At 37.4% G+C, this 19822-nt stretch overlaps 1 protein-coding gene across 1 annotated transcript in view; it reads left to right on the forward strand.

Moving 5' to 3' along the window:
• The window catches only part of SMYD3 (SET and MYND domain containing 3), a 414779-nt gene that overhangs the window by 311266 nt on the left and 83691 nt on the right, over positions 1-19822 (forward strand). The window contains exon 6 of the mRNA XM_086744446.1: positions 18361-18428. Within this exon, the coding sequence (XP_086600572.1) occupies positions 18361-18428 (68 nt within the window). The remainder of the gene's footprint in view (positions 1-18360; positions 18429-19822) is intronic.

Here is a 19822-nt window from a genome sequence, read left to right on the forward strand (position 1 = left end):
TTGATCAATTTGATGATGTTTCTTAAAGTCTTGGAGCTGGTTGGTTTTGTGTTTTAATGTTCTCAGAGCAGAGAATTCACATTTTGACGAATGTACTGCTGTACATTAAAAAAGGAGACTATCATGAAACTGCTGTCATTACCAATTAATGTTCTTATTGCCATTTTCTTTCTTGTAATAATGTTTAATTCATTCTAACCTTAACAGAGATTCCTGTCAAAAAGAAATGAGAGTGAATCTCAGACAAAAAGAACTCAGCAAATGAGTTGGGCCTAGGTAGAATATTTAACATCACAAAGAAAGCAACCAACTTCCTCCCTAATTATGTTACGTTTCATCACTATCTGATGGATTCTTCACTGTTATAAATTGTAACAGTACCATGTGAAGTCTACTTGAACTGTGCTGATACGCATAGCTGAGGAACTGGTCCAGTACTGCAAGCAACTACTGGGTCTCAAAAGTTGGATGGGCCTAATCATTACAGATATGGCTACATTAGGGCAGCAGTCTTCCGGTTATAAGTGCAACTGAGATATCAAACTAGTCCAATAGTATGATATGCAGTCTGTTTAGCAGCACTGTTAGAAACATTTATTGTAGTTTTATGATGATGTCTTTCTTTGTGGTGTTGGACGCGCTTTGTAGCGATGTAGCTAGTTGAGCTGCAAGTGCCTGACTCGTGCCAATTTAGAACGAGACTTCATTCTAAAAATTTTCTTACAAATAGGAAATTCCTGGAAAAAAAAAATTCAGAAAACTCCATAAACCTCATATAGGTTATTGCTTAAGTTAAATGTGCTCTCCAGTATCAGAGCAACAATTGTATGAGACTGACATTTCTGTAAAATACTTAGATTCTGCAACGTGGCATTTTCTGACAAACCACGAGTTGAACCTGGTTTAGAGATTATCCTTACAGTGTTCAATGTCAAACCCATTTTCTCCTTCCCACAGAAGATATTCTGCTCTAATTTGTCTAAGCCACAGCTGCTTTTGGTTATAATCTCCAGAAGAGATATTGTCTGGGTAAAACATATGGTCAGGTACCCTGTGACATCTAACTCAAACCACTAGACTTCTATTAAAATCTCACTTACTTGAGAATGAAGTTTCTGGTCTGCTAATGCAAGTGCTTTTGCACTCTTTTAAGTTCATGGCATCTACAGAGTTGCTTTCAACTGTGTCTAACATGAGACTGAGGGAGAGTTCCTGAAAGCAGCATGAATCATGCAATAATTTGTTGTTTTCTTTTGCTTGGTGTTATTGAGTCTTATGGACCATACTTAGAAGGGAAAAATGGTATTTCCAGTGAGATTATGATTTGTGTGAAGGACAGTGCAACGTAACTATACAAGAATTGCCTTATTTTCCTGAAAAAGCCTTGTACTTTTGGCATTATTCACAGAAGGCTATATAGCACGCTTTGATGGCAGTATGCATACCTGTAAAAGCACCTATGAAGGTTTCAGAGCACCAGAAATTTGTTGAAATTTTTTTTGAGATATGATGTAAAATTGAGCAAATAGGTGTATGATCTGAAAACCAAAATAGACCATGTACTTGTCTCATGGATTTTTAAAAAGTTGCATACGGATTTGAATTAAGAATATCTAGTTGGGGCCTACTGTGAAAACAACCCATGGACATAAGTTACCATTCGTCCCAATCTGCTCCTTCTGGAGTGGCAAATAACATCTATCATTGTGCATTTTCAATTGCTCCAAGAAAAACAGCTCATATTATTTGTCCACTGAAAAATGGATAGCAGTGAATATTTTCCTACATACATTATTTTCCCATGTGCATTGTTTTCCTACATGCATTTATATATGTCCTACATGTATTAGTTCTCTCACTTTCCAGACTAAAAAAATACTTTGTTTTTTTTTTTTAAATTCATTATAGACAACTTGTATAAAAGCTAGAAATTGCACATGCTTTCAATATACAGAGAGGACTATAATTTTGGAAAAATATACAGTTGATGACGAGTTGTTTTTCTTCTGTCACAGCAACAGTTTGACTATTGAGGGCTATTTCGTCATGGAAGAAGGGAAAGGGGGAAGATAGCCTTTTAGATCTTGTCATGTTTTCTTCTTTCAATGAAAAAGAATAATTTAAATTCTTCCAGAATTGTGATTTTCTTGTGACACCTGTTTTGGAAACGTGTTTACACACTGGTTTTCTACTAAACCTTCTTTCTGCAGTATTTTATTGAGAGTATTCCTTTGTGGTGGAGGGTGGCAAGGAGGAACAGAAAGTATTTGCTGTCAGGCTGGCATAATTATGTTTCTGTTGTGATTATGTCTTAAGTACTGTCATCCTGTCTTAGCAGTATTTTGCTGTGAGCTGATTCACTTGAAGAAAGCAAGTAATATAAACTGGCACTGCGTGGGCCGAGTGCTGAGGATGGCGGGGGCTCCCCTGGGACTTCAAGGCAGTCAGGGGCACCGGGGTGGCACCAGGCACCTCCCTGGGGATGAGGATGGACTTAGGCAAGGCTGGGATGTGGGCCTGTGTGTTAGGCCCAGCTTGGCAGCTGATGGCTGGTCCAGGCTGTGGGGAGCTGGCAAGTGGCCCTGCTGCAGTGTGGCTGCAGCAGGGACCGACTGCCCAGGGGCCTGAGGTGATGTCCTGGGCTGTGGGCAGGTTAGGGGGAGGCCCCCTGATGCCCTCAGGGCCCTGAAAAGAAGCATCTACCATGTTTATACTCTGCTCCAGGGAGACCTATGGCAGCCTCAGGGCTTCGTGGTGACTGTCATGGTGAGGGCTCTTCCCACCGTTCCTGGGGACAAGTACCTTTCTCAGGTGGCTGGGAGGCAGGAACCAACTTGGAGCTTATCAGCTCCCAATACAAGTGTTTTGAGAACATGAGCTCTAACAGGGCACACAAAAAGCATGCCAGCTGTGTTGGTTTTAGTAGTAAATTTGGGGCCTGACAAGTTCAATGCTGGGTACCTTCCTGGCTTGACAAAATCATCTGGTTTTGAGGGTGTAAACATGGCAGCCCCTGCTGCTTCCTCCCCTCAGCTGGCAGAACCCAGGTGGGTCGTTCCCCACAGCGGGCACCCCTTCACCATCAGCGCTGCAGAGAGGCAAAGTGACCCAAGCCAAGGCAGGTTGCGGTGTCAGGATGGTAGATGCCCTAAAGCAAGTGGACAAGGTGGGCCTCTCCGTGCTAGTTTGTTTGCTCCTGTAGTTGATTCTTCAGGGTTTTCCCTTCCTGATTCATGGTTGAGCTTTTGAAAGTGCTCTGGTACTTTATTGGTTTTGGCTACTAAGGAGATTTCTTTCCCTCCTCTTTGTGTTTCTCACTTTTTTGTTTTATATGTGATGAATGTGCTCTGTAATGGCAATTAACAGGCATGCAGTAATCTGCATAAATGGAGAATGGCAAATGCAGACTGAAAATGCACCAGAGAAGTGCACTGGAGCTACCAGCCGATTTCACAGCATCATGCAGCCAAGACAGAAGACATGAAATAATTCATGACCCCTTAACTGGCATAACACGACCAACACTGTGCCTGCAGCTGTACTGCAACACAGCACCATTGACATGCACCGCAGGGAAGTGTAAAGCCAGGAATCCCATTTAAATTGTGGATTTTATGCTTGTGTTATTTTCTAAAGAACATTGAGTTTGTTTTTCTTTTTAACTGTAAACCTTTTGGATACAGTCAAAGACTCTAAACAAAATCCCTTTGTATATCAAACTGCTGATGATGTGCTCTGTGACCTTGGTGTTACGTTCAACCTCTTTATGATTCAGTTCTACACTTCCATGCTTCACAGGGCTGTTACAACGCTTAACTAATTAATGTCTATACATTGTTTAATGTCCTTGAGCAAATAGAAATATAAAGCTACAGATACACAGGCAAATAATAGTATTTCAGGCCTGCTGAACTCCAGTTTTAACCTTTTAAACTGAATTAACAAAGGGAGAAGCAGGAAAAAAGCTCTGTGAGAAGCTGCAATGAGGAAAGGATCTCCAAAAGCATTACCGTTTTTTCCTCCCTATAGATGAAATGCTCTATTATTTTATTTCTTGAGTTTGAAGCATTATTATTTTTTGATCCCAGTTCTTTCAGAAAGCATTTAAGGAGTTGTTATTCCAATAATGAGATAATAATGGGAGAAGAAAAGGAAAAAAATTCCCCAAAATCATAATTCTTAGGATGATTTGGGTGACAATTTCTGTGTGGGCTAAATAATAAAGAATTAATATTTTCCAAGATTCATTGTTCCATTAATTGCTACTACTCCAGGGCTTCCAGCTTATCTTTGGGATTGTGATTTACATTTAGCATCTATGCTGCAAAGCAATCACAATAATAAGCTGCAATATTTTCAGTTTTTAAGTCAGACAGTATGTCTGCAGACACAATTTTAGTATTTGGGTGTGAGTTTTATTACCTAGTTCATGGCTGGTTCATTAAATTCAAAAATAGCAACAACAATAAAAAAAATTCAGCTGATTTTGAATTAATTTTGACAGATTTATAATCTACTTTCAGAGATTCCAAAAGTAAAGATAGAAACTGCTTTTGGAGAGCAAATGATTTGTTGAAAATTATTTGCTCAGCTCTAATTAGGATGAACATTTTTACTCGTGGAAACTAAAGGAATTGTTTATTAATTCAAATATGTAGCATTTTTGTTTGTGAATAATTTTGAAAACCCAAGTTCAATTATTGTGCAGTTAGTTCCTATGGATACTTGGTTTGCAAAACATGTGGCTTTATGGCTCAATTTCTGCCAAAGACCATATTTTTAAATAACATCTTTTTTTTAGAGAAACACATGAAGTGGCATGAGAGTATGGTCATAATCATGCACATGGATCTGTCAGAGAGAAGTCTGAGTGAGCTTTATTTTGCGGATTTGTATAAATAGGACTTTTTCGATAATGGCTGTTATGTAGAAGTTAAATCATTATTTTTGTCTTGACAAAAAACATCCCCGCTTCTGTCTCCCCCCATGCCAATAGTAACGCAACTTTCCTAAAGCCCAGTCTGCTTTCCTGCCCTTTGCTGTTGTTGCCCAGTCTCATGGAAGAATTGTGGTACAAACAGATCATCCTTTAGTTATCAAGACCGAGTGTGCTTCACTTGGTTTCTCACTTTGACATGTTTTTTCCTTTGGTAAAAGACTTTTCCTCTGGTGAAAGAACTACTCAGTGACACCTTTACCAATTAGCAATGTGTAAAAAAACCACTCCACACAGTTTGTACTGTCATGTTCCCATCTCATGCACAGGTTCTGCGGCTGTTGCCTACTCTTCTGCTTTGGGAATCCTCCCAATGGTCAGATTCTGCATTAAAATCACACGTCTGTTCAATAAAAAGATAAATTTAAAGTTGAAATTACCTTTTTTTTTTTTGCAGTAGTCACATTGCAGGGGCTTCAGACCCAGTAAGACACAACTAGTCTTAGACACAACTAGAATAACAATACTCAAGTGACTGAATAAACCATTAGTGGGACGTGGGTTGCAGAATGGCTTACTGAAGTGGGTCAGAAATGGCAGCAGTAACCTGTCAGCCAGCATTCTGAGGTTTGTGAGAAAGCTCAGCTGAAAACAGAACTTCTCTGTATGCGCTTGCGTAAGCAGGGCCTCTTTCTCCAAGGAGAGCAAAGAGAGAAGATTTATTTCTCTGTATTCAAATGTCTGACTATGTTTGTACAGTTAGGTGACAATCTTAAACAAACTTCTTATTCCTAAAGCAGCAGAAGGGAATCATTATTCATTCAAAGTTTCAATACTCATTTATTCAATGAGTCCTACAAATGAGGCTTGAAAATGCAGTCTGCATATATGGGTGCTAACTGGGTGAGAAGGTGTCAGTGGATGGACCCCAGTATTTATGCACACCCCCCTCCCCCCCTTTACAAGGCACGGTGTGGGATTTGTGTAGCCTCAGTTGTCCTGCAGATAAAGGCCTCCTTAGTTAATAAGAGGCAGTTTTTGTGAGTTGGTAAGCGTGTCTTGGAGTCAGGGACCTTGAGATCTGCAGGTGAGTGAAGCTTCAGCTTGACAGGGCTGAATTCAGCCCTGTATTTGCGTGCAGAGGCAGAAACTGCTACTGGCTGTTGTTTGCTGCACTGGCACCTTTGAGAGCAAGCTGGCAGGCACTTATGAGCAAATATGTGTCAGAGCTGGATTGATGCTTAGAACTGCTGAGTGAATTAAGATGTGTAATAATTTTAAAAACAAAACTCTGTCGTTTCATTATTCTATTGGGACCTGTGTATTGTAACTGCTTTGAGCAATAGGTGGTGGAAATAGAGCGCCACTGACCTTGGCTGGTGTTTTGTCAGGTCCTCTCCTCCATAGTCCTTCCACAACAAAACTGTTAAAAAATTCTCATTGAGAAGCATGTTATCTATTGGAACTTATTTTTTTGAATGCGTTATCTCCACTAGTTTGGTTTTCTGTTTTATTTCCCTTACTTAATTCAGTCGTTTTATAGTTTTTGTTACTTTTCCTTCTCCTGCTTCTTATCTTTTTTGTTGCAATTCATGGGTATATAACTGGAGGGTTGGCAATGTAGTTTGGAGAAACAGATTTAGAAGTCTTTATTTTCTCCTAAGGGATAATTTTCGTATTTTTGTTTTGAATATCTTATACAAACTGAGTTATTGATTTAAATGACCCATCATGTGCTAATAGCTCAATAGACCGTTTCACATTGATGTGGTTACTATCACAGTGAGTATAAAATGTCAAAAAAGTAATAGTGAAGTTTAAGAGAAGTGGGCACTTCATTCATGGCTAGGAAGAGCCTCGCTAATAGAAAGAAGCACTTGTTTCAGCTTTACTGAGGAGGTGATATTACTGACTGTCTATGAGAAAACACTTGGACTCAGTCTGAAAAGACTGGTCACAAAGGCTAGATAGTGATTCAGACTTTCAAAATGTTTTACATTTTCATTAGGATGAGTTCAATATTAAAAAAGAAAAAAAGAAAAAAAAAGTGGAGGTATTTGGTATTTGAAAGCTTGGTGTTTGAAACTCTTGTTAGATGACCTAAAGGTTACAATTTTATCATTTCACACAGCTGATTTCTATTTGAGATGAAAGGCCAAGAGTAGCAGCACAGTATGTAAAATACTTTAAAAATACATTTTAATTGTAGCTGAAAAAGGAATTAAAGGAACAAATTACTCTTTTCTGTCATAACATGTAAAAAAAAGATAAATATTTCCACATTTGTGGGTGAGAAGAGGTCTTAGTTTACTTTGTTCTCATATAGCTTGCATCACAAGAGCTAATAGTTAGTGAAAACTTACCTAATGAGATTTTGTAATTTTATTTTTAAATTCTTATTGTATCATGAATGGATCCTTAGAGTGAAACGACTTGGTTTTAGTAAATACTTTGTAGTTTTACCTTATTCTATTCATGAAAATGTAACAATTTAAGGGTAAAATTGTCATAGGCAGTCAAATCAGATGAGAGACAAGTCCTAGGTGAAAAGAAAATGTACTCCTAACTAATAAGTGCTTAAATAATTGTAGCCAGAATATTGAATTGTAAAGGATTTAATTCTTCAAGGAAGAATTTATTTTGGCATGTAGTTTTTTGGCTTATGCTGAGGTAAAAACAGTATGAACATAAGGAGGAGAGTCGGTGTCAATATGTAAACTGTGAGGAGAAATGCAACAGTAGATTTGGATAACCTCAAGCCTTGTGGTTCGTATTTCTGATCCAATTTTGGACTTTCTTCAGTTCTGTGATTTTTTTAAGAGAGTTTTGAGGTATAAACTTTTTCATTGGAGGTGGAGGTGAGGAATTTGCTAGGATCCACTAGTATTGTTGTGACCAAAATTACCGTTTGTTCCAGTCACCCTGGGTTTTCTCAGGTGCAATAGAAATGCCAGCTACTCCTTCTGGCTTGCTGAAATAATTTTGTCTATCTGGTTTTCTTGTCTTCGTTATATGTAAATATACGGTTTGCACAAACCAAAAAAAAAAAAAGCTCAGAGTAAGGAGTGTGAAAACTGTAGATAAAGATTTGCTGAGAGTGAATCTGCGTATGAGAAAAAAATAGCATGAAGCACCAGTAGAGTGTTGTGAGTCAAAGAAGTATTTTGTAAATCTGTAGGTAGTTTTCTAAAGCCAGCACAGCCATCTCGGCCACCTTTCTTGCTTGAAATATATAACACAACAACAACATTGTAATTTTCTCAGACTGTAGTGAATGTTGAAATGTAGAGACCATGCCTGCTGGTAAAGTTTCTAAAATCATGAATCTGGGTTATGGAAACAATTGAATTGGCTTAAAAATTTTTTGATAAAGAAAATGAAATGAAAGCATATTGATATTTGTCAGCTTTCTGGAGTATACTACTGGTATTTTTTTTTCTGGTCTGCATATACGAAGGAAGATGATACAACTTTTCCTATAAAGAAATTTTGATACTTGCTGGTAGGCAAAAATTGTCAATACATGGTTATGGCAGTCGCTTTGTAAATGGCAGTATATCATTTGAATGCTGGGAAAACACAGACATTTTTTATAAATGCAGAGTTTCCATGCCTTTCAAGCTATCTCAAGCTGAGAAAAAAAAAAGGATGAGTGAAACAAAGTTGCATGTGGGTTTTTTAAAATGTTTGCTCAGCTTTCAAGTTTGACTACTCAGGCTATTTAATGATATCACATCTACTGTCCATTTAAAACAACAACAACAAAATCTATCTTTTTATTTTAGTATTTGATGTTGACTTGAAGCATTTGTGGTGAAGAGCTTGGGTTAAGAATTAAGCAACCCAGAGTTAATGGATGTTTAATGGCAAGCATTTGTTTTGTCTGAAATGTACAGAATTTTAACCACGTGGTGTTAGATCACCAAATTTCAATGCTCACAAAAAATGTAATTCAAGTTCAACTTGTGAACTTTCTTCCTATCTAATTGTTGGTTTGTGTAACTCATCTGATGCCACTGAAGTTGCTGCCAGTTTACATTAATATAAGTGCAAATTTTGTGCTCTTATTTGTGTTAAAAGCTTCCAAAAAATCCACGTGCAGTTTAAACAAGGACAAACGAGTAGGGAGTGTATAATTTTGTTTCAAGCTTATTTGTATAAAAGTATATCCTTTATCAATTAATACTTGCTAAAATCATGTTTCTGAGAAGTTGACAGATTCTGTTCATGGCTGTTAGATTTAGTTCATCTCATAGAGGTGGGGAAAGTCGCGTTCATCACAGAAAGGCTCTTTGGAGGTTTCTTTGCTGGTGAGTTTGTGGAAGGGCAAAGGTGAAGGAGTGAGGAAAAAATTCTTTCACTAATGCAAGTATTTCCTGTAGACGGCAATTACATACAGGTCTGTGAACTTTAGTTAGCTACCCACAAGCATTTGAACTGTGAGCTCAACTTTTTGTTTTTCTAACCTTGCTTTATTTCTGTATTTCCAAGATATCTGGTAGAGACTTTTCAAAATGAAATACATTTTCTTTATGAGTGAAAGATCAAATAATGCATTTTCTCACCAGTTTACAGTCTGTATACCATGAGACAGTTCATTAAGTAGGAGACATAAATAGGAGTTTGGCATTTTCCTGACTTGTTCTGCAAGCTATGATCCTGGCTGTGCTATTAAAAGCTACTCTATATGTAGCTATTTTACAGTTCTTTTGTCAGCTCATTGCTTGATGTCATATTTGATTAGGGATTCTCTGATTGAACTTAATTTATGAGGTTATTTGGAGTAAATAATTATATTTTCTTTACTCTGTGCCTCTTACTCAAATGAAAGTATAGCTTAATGCTGCCTCCAGGTACTGTGATTTTTTTCCTAACTAGTAATAGCATATAGTAAAGATACAGAAGATCTATATAATGGCTATTGCTGATCTGGTACAATAAAGAAAAATGCTATTGGAAAATAAAATATATTTTATTCAGAACAGTATAGTGGGAGTTATTATATATTCTTTTGAAGTAATGGCACTTCTAATCAGGAATCCTGATGGACAGAATTGTGACCTTCCCTGTACTACTTTCTAGGGTACAGGCGTTGTGATGCTATAAGCTTTGTTCCCATATAACCACTCAAAATCTATCCATGGTTCCTTCTCTTGGGGAAACAAAAGTTGTTTTCTACTGGTACTTTCAAAAGTCACAAAGAAATTCAAACAAAATGTGAAAGGGAGGTTTCTCTTACTCTCTACCAACTATCCAGCTATTTCTGAATGGAGCAGGTTGTAGCATCCAGAGCCTCTTCAAGCAAAATCTCCCACCCTGGGCTACCAATAGGAAATGCAAATCTGAGAAGCTCTGATTTACATCCTAGGTGTCAAAGGCACCCTGTGGATCCAAAGGAGTAGAACAGGATTATTATTTTTTTTTGCCTGACTTAACTCCCTGTCACTTCCCAATATGGTCAAATATAGCACACAATGCTAGCAAATTGTCTTTGGTATTGTTATATGTCATTGACTGACTGTGGTTTGTCATCAAATAGGATTGTCCAAGAATCTTGGACTAGCATTACGGGAATGAGAAAATGAGTGTCATCAGCATGAAAGCTATGCCTCACAGTAACAGGAAGTGTGTGTACTGTGTTGAGACTAAACATATCCAATGTTATGAAATTCTGAAAATTAAATTATTTCAACTGTTTCCTGATCACAGCAATGTCGGAAATAACCCAAAAAAATAGAGACGAAGGAAAAAAAATTTCTGGCTGGAAACCCTTGGGGAGTTGATTTTTTGGAGATATTAAGAAAGCAAACATCCTGTGAAAATCCAAGAAGTCTTTGAATAATGAATAATGAGTTATACAGGTCTTAAAATTACTGCTTTAGCTTTAATTTGTTCTATACATTACATTATATCTTTGCCTTGTATGTAGTACTGTTTATTTCGTCCTGAGAAAGAAATGGAGTTTGACTTATGTTTTCTGCCCTGTTCCTGCTATTTTCTGATATGGTGGTATTCACTCCTCTGTGCCAGCGCACAAGCTCACAGTGCAATCAGTTTTCCCTTTCAGTCAGAAAGAGGTCTAGAACTGCGGTCTGGATTTAACCATCTCTTCAGCCCCGTTAATGGGCAGTTACCATTTTATTCCCCAAAGACCTCTCATTAAGGTAATCAGCTGGGTATTTCACTGTTTCAGGATTAAATACATAGTGTTTTTTTTTTTGTTTCACAGTTTTACTTTGTCCTGTTAAACTTCTAATTGCCACTTGGACTTTATATATAAATATCAAACTCCCCAGTCATCTCTGGTTTAGGTTGTAACTCAGGTAGCAAAGTGAGACTAGAGCTGGTTTAAAAATGACACACTTTAGGAAATTTCGTGGTGGAAACTTTTAAATAAATGATGTGAAAAAGTTTTCCCTATTTTTTTGTCTTCCACTTACTCCCCCCTTGTGCCTCCCCCAGTGTAAAAGATGTTGTTCGACAATAGTTTAAAAAACCATTAAACATTTGGACTAGGTTTCATCTTGCCTAACTTAGGCTGCCTAGCACTTGTGAGTCTGGTATGAGGAAATCATCTGGATAATGGAAGAAGATGACATTTAGTAATTTGTTCCATCTGTATTAGCTGAAATTATACAAGATTAATTCATTAATGTTTTGGGTTTACTTATGTAATTTTCATACCAGCAACTATAGCTGAATATCAACCTAATTTTTTCATATTAGGTCCAACATTTATTTTTTGAATATACCATTACAAAGCTAGGCAAGAAAAATAGGCAAGGCAAAGACAAAGTCAGTTAACGACTCCTGGATGCCCGTGAAGTTTGATCTCATTCAATAAACAAGCAGTTTGTTTGCAATAGGCTGGCATGCAGTGGCTGTTGAAATCAAGTTAATAACTCTGCTCCATTTCACAGGAGTGGAGCTACCAGTAGGAGAATGAGGGTGAAGAGAAGGATGTCATGTCTCTATTCCTCTCCAATTAATAATGCCAAATGCTGCAAGCATACTGTAATATGATCCATTAGTGGCTTTGCAGTTCCCTCTCTCTAGTTCTGCTCCAGAAATAGATGCATTTCAGTTCTGTTCCAAAAAGCAAGAATAATAATAATATCTGCAGAGCTGGGTAAAAGCTAGAATTTCAGCAAAAGGAACATGAGACTTACTAACTGTTGTCAGAGGAGAAATTTGTGAAAAGGTTGCACAAAACTTTTAATGGAAGTTCTACAAAACTTCAAGATATTTCATTTTACGCAAAGAGTGCAATATTTTTGTATGTTTCAGGCTTTAGCTTTTCAAGTCTCAAGCTTGTAATTACAACTTGCACACACTAAAAAAAAAAAAAAATGCCCATAGCAAACATAACATTTGTCCTTATAATGACAACTTTGAATTCTTAGTAATCAAATATATTTAGCTGCATAGCTAAATATTTTCATTGGAAAGATTGGAGAAGTATGTGTGGGGTTAAGAAGAGAGGAGTAATTTGCTATGACCTATTTTCATTCCATTCCAATCAAAATTGCACCACTTAGCTGAGTACTAAAAAGGGATGCCTGAAGCACACTTTTGCATTAAATCATCTGTTAATGTCAGGCCAAATTTATCTCGTCTACTGGCTTGTAGGTGGTGACAGCCCTCTGCAAAGGATACCTCTGTTCTGCACACCCATCAGAAACTTTTATGTACTAAGATAGCAAAAAAAGGCCTGAAATACTGGCAGTTGATGTGAGGAAAGATCTCCAAAGACATAAGATGAAGAACTAAGAAAACAGTTGAAAATACACATCTTTGCTGTAACTAGCTCTGAAGTAATGGTGGTCTCTAATTCAGCCAAACATGGATGTTTTGGCACAACAGATTAATAGGATGTATTGTTCTTGAAGTAAAATTAAATAATTGCTGACACAGTCACGGTGTGAAAGAAATATAACTTCTCCAAATTTCATGGTGTTGCAGCAAAATTTGGCTTCTGAGCAAGTATCACAAACTGTTAACTACTTGTCTCTTTTCCTTAGTCTGAAAATCAAACTAAGATAAAGCTTTTCCCAGGCCATTCTAATACATTTTGATTTCTGTCTGGAACAAAGTACCAAATAATTTTTTTTTATCTCAGTTTACTTTGGTCCTTCTGATGTCTCTTTCATCCAGTTTTGGTTCTGTGGCTCCCATGGAAGCCAGTAGGGTAGGTTCCAGGTACAATGCAACGTAGAATTGGATTAAAAGTTCCTGGTTTAGTAAAACATGCAAGAGTGGATGTATAAGCCACAAAGGTCTAGTTTGCAAATGTGTCTTCTAACAGGGCTCCTTTCAGCACAGGATTCTGGTAGCAGATGCCTTCCTACCTTGTCCCATCTCCTCTCTCCCTCTCCAATATCCTGTCCAGTGGACAGAGCTGTGGGAAGATCTGCCTGAAAGGGAAGCCTGGGTGTCGTGGGCTGTGGCCATGAGCAGCTGAGTGAAATACACTGAAAAAAGAGACTTGATGAGTCTGTCACTGCTGTGGCATACTATGCACTTACAGTTTAGCACTGTTGCTGTGTTTAGCACTTGCTGTAGTGCTCCATGTGCCAAATGAAGTCGTTAGCAGATTTGAGATCAACCAACCATCTGTGCCAGGTATTTGTTCATCCTTGAGTGGGAAAAAGCTATTGGTGCAGGGCTATAGTGGGATGTAGTGGTGCTATAGAAGGTCTCTGGGTTATGTCTTGGTCATTTGAATCAATGTGCTCCTCGCATAGTATTTGCTGCCCACCCCTCCCTCCTAGGTAATGTTTGAGTCTCTCGAGAAGCCTGTTAACATGAGAACTGGTTACAGCATCTTTTGTTAAATATTTGCCAATTGTCAGCAATCCTCAGCCAGCTTTGGGGTGAATGAGCAGTTTAATAATCCATGAAGGTTTTTTTAAAAATATCTTTAAATTATGTTACATTGAGTTCATAAATCAGGGAAGAAAGTGCTAGTTATGGCTTTCTTCCTGGTAGTGGGTTAGAATACACCAACTATGATACACCATTTACAGAGATGGCTGGAGTCATTGTATATCAAAGCTGAAAATTATGTTGGCCCTATCAGTGCAATAGACCCTTTGGTAGCCCTTCTTCTGAGGGTTTCTTATGTGTTATAGGAGCTGCTTTACTGTGTTGCGGTAACATACAGGAACACATGAAGACAAAATGATTGATTATTAGTCCTAATGTTTGTAATTTGATCTGCGCAGCAAGTGTTAGCCAATAATTATTAGTTTTCTTTCCCTTACTCCCTTATTGACATTTTTCATTGTCTTAGTGTCCGAAATTCCGAATCTGGAATGTCCTGCTGTCAAGTCTGAGTCCGCTTTATTTAACCCAAATGCAAATCCATAGTATGAAGCAATATGAATGAGATCTGAACTGAAAGCAAACTCAACTCAGTATGTTGCCAAATTAAAGCCGTCATACCCTGTCAAATGCAAACACTGAAATAAATCTTCCTGGCTGTCCACTGAACTGTGGGTCTGGCACAGGCAGAGATTGCTCAGACAGTAGCTCCAGACATCTTAAGAACAAAGACCTCCTTACAGAGTAAATTTACAGAGTTTTCGTATGTCACTGAGAGAAAAAATACAATTTAACAGATTTCAGTAATTTTTGTTTGCTGATAAAGTATGTTTGAGAATAATGATCAGTCAGTAAAGTTGGTTTACTCTCTCTGTGTTTGCCCGTCTGGGAAAGATTGTCTTCTGCTTGGGTTACCTTACTGAGTACAGGATACCTCTCTAAAACATGTGCAGTCTCTCAAAAGAACAAATCTTTTTATTTAATTAAGTCAGTTTATGTAATATTGTTTGTTGTTTGAAATAGCAGTTCCTTTTAAATAAACTTGCAGGATTTGTTGCCATGGAGCCAGCTCAAACACTGAGAATTGATTATTTAAATTGTTAGTGAACTGTATGGCCAGTAAGGCTATGATGATAAGCTTTTGGGTAAGCAAAACTTACTCCTAAGTAAGTTTTGCATTGCAGAGGTTTGAAAAGTCTGTGATTCTCCCCTGAGGATTTTCCCTCAGTTCTCATGCTGGGAGATGTGTTATTTCAGAAATTTTAGAAATAGCAAGGAATTCAACTTTGCAACGTTTAAGTTCTGAAATATGTGGGCAAACTGTGAGTACTCTGTTCTGTCTCTGTATGTGGATATGCAGTTTTCGTGCTGCATAGCTGGGTATAGATGAATTTTTAAAGGAATTAGAAGGGACAAGTTGAACAACAGCACAAATTAAATACCTAATGTAAATGATTCTTCAGGGCTTAAGATGACAAGGGCCACACCTTTGTAAGGAAGAACCCATTTCTTGAAGTACCAGATTGCTTATTCTTTCTTATTTTAAAATCTAGGATCGCACAAAATCAGAACCTGATAGTAGTATAAGGAATAAGATGGGTGAGTTAAGGCAGAAAAAAGACAACACAAAGTGACCATGAAACCTGAAAGAAGTACTGTGATGCATGAGAAAGATGTTGTTTGTTTTGCCTTGTTTGGTTCCCACCCTGCCCCCGCCCCACGCCCCTCCCCCACCCCCCTTGAAACTGAGTTAGTTAACTTCTAGTCCCAGTAGGTTTTGATCTGTAAACAATTGCCTCAGGAACAAGCAGCTTACTTGTGCTCTCCTGCAGCAGTGTTAGAAACTCCAGATGTAGCTGGTATTTGAGTACACATAAATGCCTGTGAATCCTGGGAAGCTAGGAAAATGGATTTTTCTTTTTTTCTTCCTTTTGTTTCTTGGGAGGTGTGGTCTACAATGTCAGCTCTTGTGGTGGACTTTTGGATTGAAATCTCAGAACTCCCCTTGGTAGGAGATTTAGCAGATTTTTAGAGACTTCTAAACAAATCTAAAAGAAAACAACCAACCAACCCCATTTTCAGTTGACAGACTATGGAGATTTCATATTTAATATGTGTTACCAGCTGCTAACTGACCGTGAGAGATTGTTGTTATATCAGCATTTCTCACACCTAAATTGAGATCTTCCTATCACCATCTCAATTCCTCTCTCTCCACTTGATAAGGACAGCAGCTGTAACAGAAGTTACTATCCATAGTACATTTTATATGTGCATCACTGGTTTTTTTCATACCTGAGTTTAAAAGAGGTGAAATGTTGTCTCCTAGGAGGTTAATCAAACCTCAGAGCACGTGAAACTTCTTATGCCTCTGGTAGGATTATGAGCAAAATCACATAGCTTAGAATTCACAGGACCAGTTAGACTTCTGCCTGTGTTATGTACTTAAACACTTTTTTATATCTCGCCCTGTATACTTTGGATTCCCAGTCTCTTATTTGAAACTGCAAATAATTAGAAATTAGGTGGTAATTCACTACCTCACTGGGATATTGAGATGCAACTGCATACTGTGAAAACATCTAAAACGGAGAGGTTAAAAAGTGCCTCACGGCGAACTACTCTTGAAAGAAGCTCGTGATGTCTGAATCTCAGAGCATCCATTCATCTCATCTTTTTCTTCACATATATCCTGGTATAAAAAGCTAATGCATGTTTGTGAAAAGGAAAGAGTAAAACTACTGCAACTTCTGTGTGTAAAACTTTTCACATAATAGAATACATATCCTTAACAGAAAAGGATGAAACAGTCTCTATAAATCTACAGTAATCAAAATTCAATATTGTTAATATAAACAGGTTTATGGTAATAATAGGAGATTTGCAAGGAAGAGGGATTCATTTAGTTCTAAGAGATGTTTGACCTCTGCTACTTCATAATTCGTTAGAGAGAACTAAGGTCCACATAAGCTGGCTTTCTTTCTCTTTTACCTAGAAGGCATTATTTTTTCAACAAATATCAAAATCAAGTCAATATTTTTAGAACCAGGATAATTGCCACTTTAAATGGACTAATCTTTGGTCAGAAGTTGTCTGACACTTTATATCCAATGTCAGCAGGAAAGAAATAATTAAAATGTATGCTTCTGGTAATTGATCAGGAACATTTGAATGGGTTACATAAATAATAGACTAATCAAAGTATTGTCTAACCATTTAAAAAAACACATGCCCTACTGCATGTACATTTATTTAAATTAACGTTGCTGTCAGAATTTATGAGAAATTTTGAAAGCGGATTTCATTTTCACCTTATGGTTAATGCTCTCATAAATAATAATTTGTCAATTTATAGGAGAAGATATACTATTAAATTGTTCAGTGTTTCTCTTTAAAATAGAGGTGTGCATTCAGTGTTCTGGGCAATTACTCTATGGATAAAACTGCAACTTTCAAATCTCATTTTCACCTCTGCCAAATCCTACTCTAACTCATTTTCTGTTCTAATGAGAATTAATGATATTAGTGATCTAATGTTATGCAGAAGAGACCTGGGACTTTTCTTGTACATGCAGTATCGTGCAGTGGTTTTTTACATAAAATATTTTATTAGTATGTCATTGATAACTGACCAACAGATTATCTAAAAAAAAAAAAACAAAACAAAAAAAACCCAAAACAAAACCAAAACAAAAAACCCCAAACTAGCCATTCCAAAAAAAAAATCAGATATTTAAAAAATACATTAGTCATTGGGTTCTGGTTCTTGTTTAAGTCCATGAAAATGATACTTGCTAATCATTTACAAAGTACTGATCTGTCTTGGAGTTGAACACCAAGAAATTTTAGTGTGATAGTTTGGGATAGAGCTATATCTACTTGCAGCAACTTCCATTCTTCTCTACTCTTTTCTAAAACTACTTTAGCTTTATATGATTGTATGAGGAAAGAATACAATCAAGCTGAATATTTGAGATTAAAGTAAAGGTTATATTTCTCCTGAATGGCAATTTGAACATCCTTTTCTGGGGGACTTTTTATACATAAACCAAAATACACATAGTTTGAAAGGTATGCTATTGCACAGTCTTTGTATTTATTTATGTCCATATTGGGTTGCTACAGTCAAGGCTGCTATTTACTTCAAAATTGTCCCATATATATTCTTTGGGCTCCACTGGTACTCATTAAATGGTGCTGTGACAGCCTGGCATCAGCAGAGTCCCTGCATGGGAACAGCCACTCTTTTCATCAGCAGTCAATGCCATCTGCTATGTTGTCTCCGGGCTGAGCTCCTCAGGCTCTTTGTAGTGAGACTTTTTTTTTCCCCTCTGGACAGGAAAGTAGGGCCTCTGCATGTGTTTAACCCCACATTTTTTGCAGGATACTAATATTTCTGCTTTTAATTGACTGCAGTTTTACAGGAGAGTGTGTCCCAGATGTGATTGCTCTAAAATGAAAGAACACCAGTGTTGGGCTTGAATGTTTCCCACCCAATTACCAATTGCCCCTTCATTTTATTTTGAAAGTTTTTTTCACTTGAGTTTGGGTTTTCCAAATGATTCTGGTAATCCTGGATTTTTTTTCCCTTGTTTTTACAGGTGACCTGTAACTGTTTCACCATCAGTAATGGAGAGATGCAGGATGTTGGTGTTGGCCTGTATCCCAGGTACTGTGGACACTGTTTCATTCACAGGAAAAATCTGTTAGTTTTTTTCCTTTTTTCCTAGGTAGCTGTAAGGGCTATCAAAGCAGCAGGTAACATGTCCAAACAAGAAACTGGGAAATGCAAATAAATTAAAAGAGAATAAAAAATATTATCTAATTGAAAAGATTCTTAATAGTCCTGATTATAGAGTTTTGAAAGTTTAAATAGGATATATCTTTATATTTTATTGTTATGGAGGTGGTAGTCTTTTCTAAGTAGGAATAAATGCTGACCTCAGAAAGGTGTCACTCAGACTAGTAAAAGGAAACGTGCTCAGCATTGCTTTAGAATAAAGATATTTTGCAGCCAAGAGCCTTGTGAACTGGCAATTGAAAGAAAAAGATTGAACACATTTATTAGTAAATTACCACAACTAAGAAACCAGTAAGGTGAAAAGATAAGCCTCTTGAGAGATGAATGTTAATGTTTTGAATAATTTCTATTAGGTAAGAAGTACATACCAGGGAAGGTTTTTCCCTTCATAGGATTAGTTACCTGTAATTATTAATGTGGAAAATTAGTATGTATAGTTTAAAATTATATTTTAGCATCTCAATTTTTTTGTTAATGCATGGTTGAACTATGTTGTCAATACCTCAGTGGGCCTGCCACTCTTTGTTATTTTTCTACTAACATCACACATGTAAGATTTGATTAAAGACACTTAATATCTCGAGGCTTGCTTTGTGGTAAAGATAAGGGAAAGGCAGTTAGGAAGACATGGGAATCAAGTGTTATGAAAAGTACAGAATAGTCATTTGATTTCATAGTGGAACAGAAACAAATCCTTTGGTGCAGGGCTCTGACCTTCGGCAACGTTCTCTATTTTGCCAACAACAGTTGGGATTTTGAGTTGCTGAATCAGGCAGACAAGGAAAGCAAATAAAGGCAGCCAGGAGCTGGATAAGACAAAAATTATTCTTCCAGCTTGATGATAGCAGAATTGTCCTTTCAACGGGTCATTCCATAGGAGAAGAACCATCAGTCTGCATCTGCTATAGAACGGATGTTGGCCTGGCAAAGTCGGTTGTTTCTCAGTTAATAAAACATGGGACTCAAAAGTTTATAGCGGATGTTGTTGATGTTGTTCTTAACAGTCTCCTTAAAAAAAGAGGGAAGGGCATGTCTATATCAGGAGCACCACCACCTTGGTGTGTCTTGGGAGTAGCTGCAGCTGCCCAATGAGCCATGCTTCTTCAGTTGTCACATGGCACCAGAACAGAGGCTGAACCAAAACATGCGTAAAATGGAGGCAACGGCGGTATCTCTTCTTTCAATTCTATATACCCAGTACTTTGGGTTTGGAACATAGTATACTCCATTTTCTACGTACTATGAAATACAGGTTGATTGCT

This window comes from Chlamydotis macqueenii, chromosome 3 (assembly GCF_036417535.1).
Source record: "Chlamydotis macqueenii isolate bChlMac1 chromosome 3, bChlMac1.mat, whole genome shotgun sequence".
In the NCBI taxonomy this organism is placed as follows: domain Eukaryota; kingdom Metazoa; phylum Chordata; class Aves; order Otidiformes; family Otididae; genus Chlamydotis; species Chlamydotis macqueenii.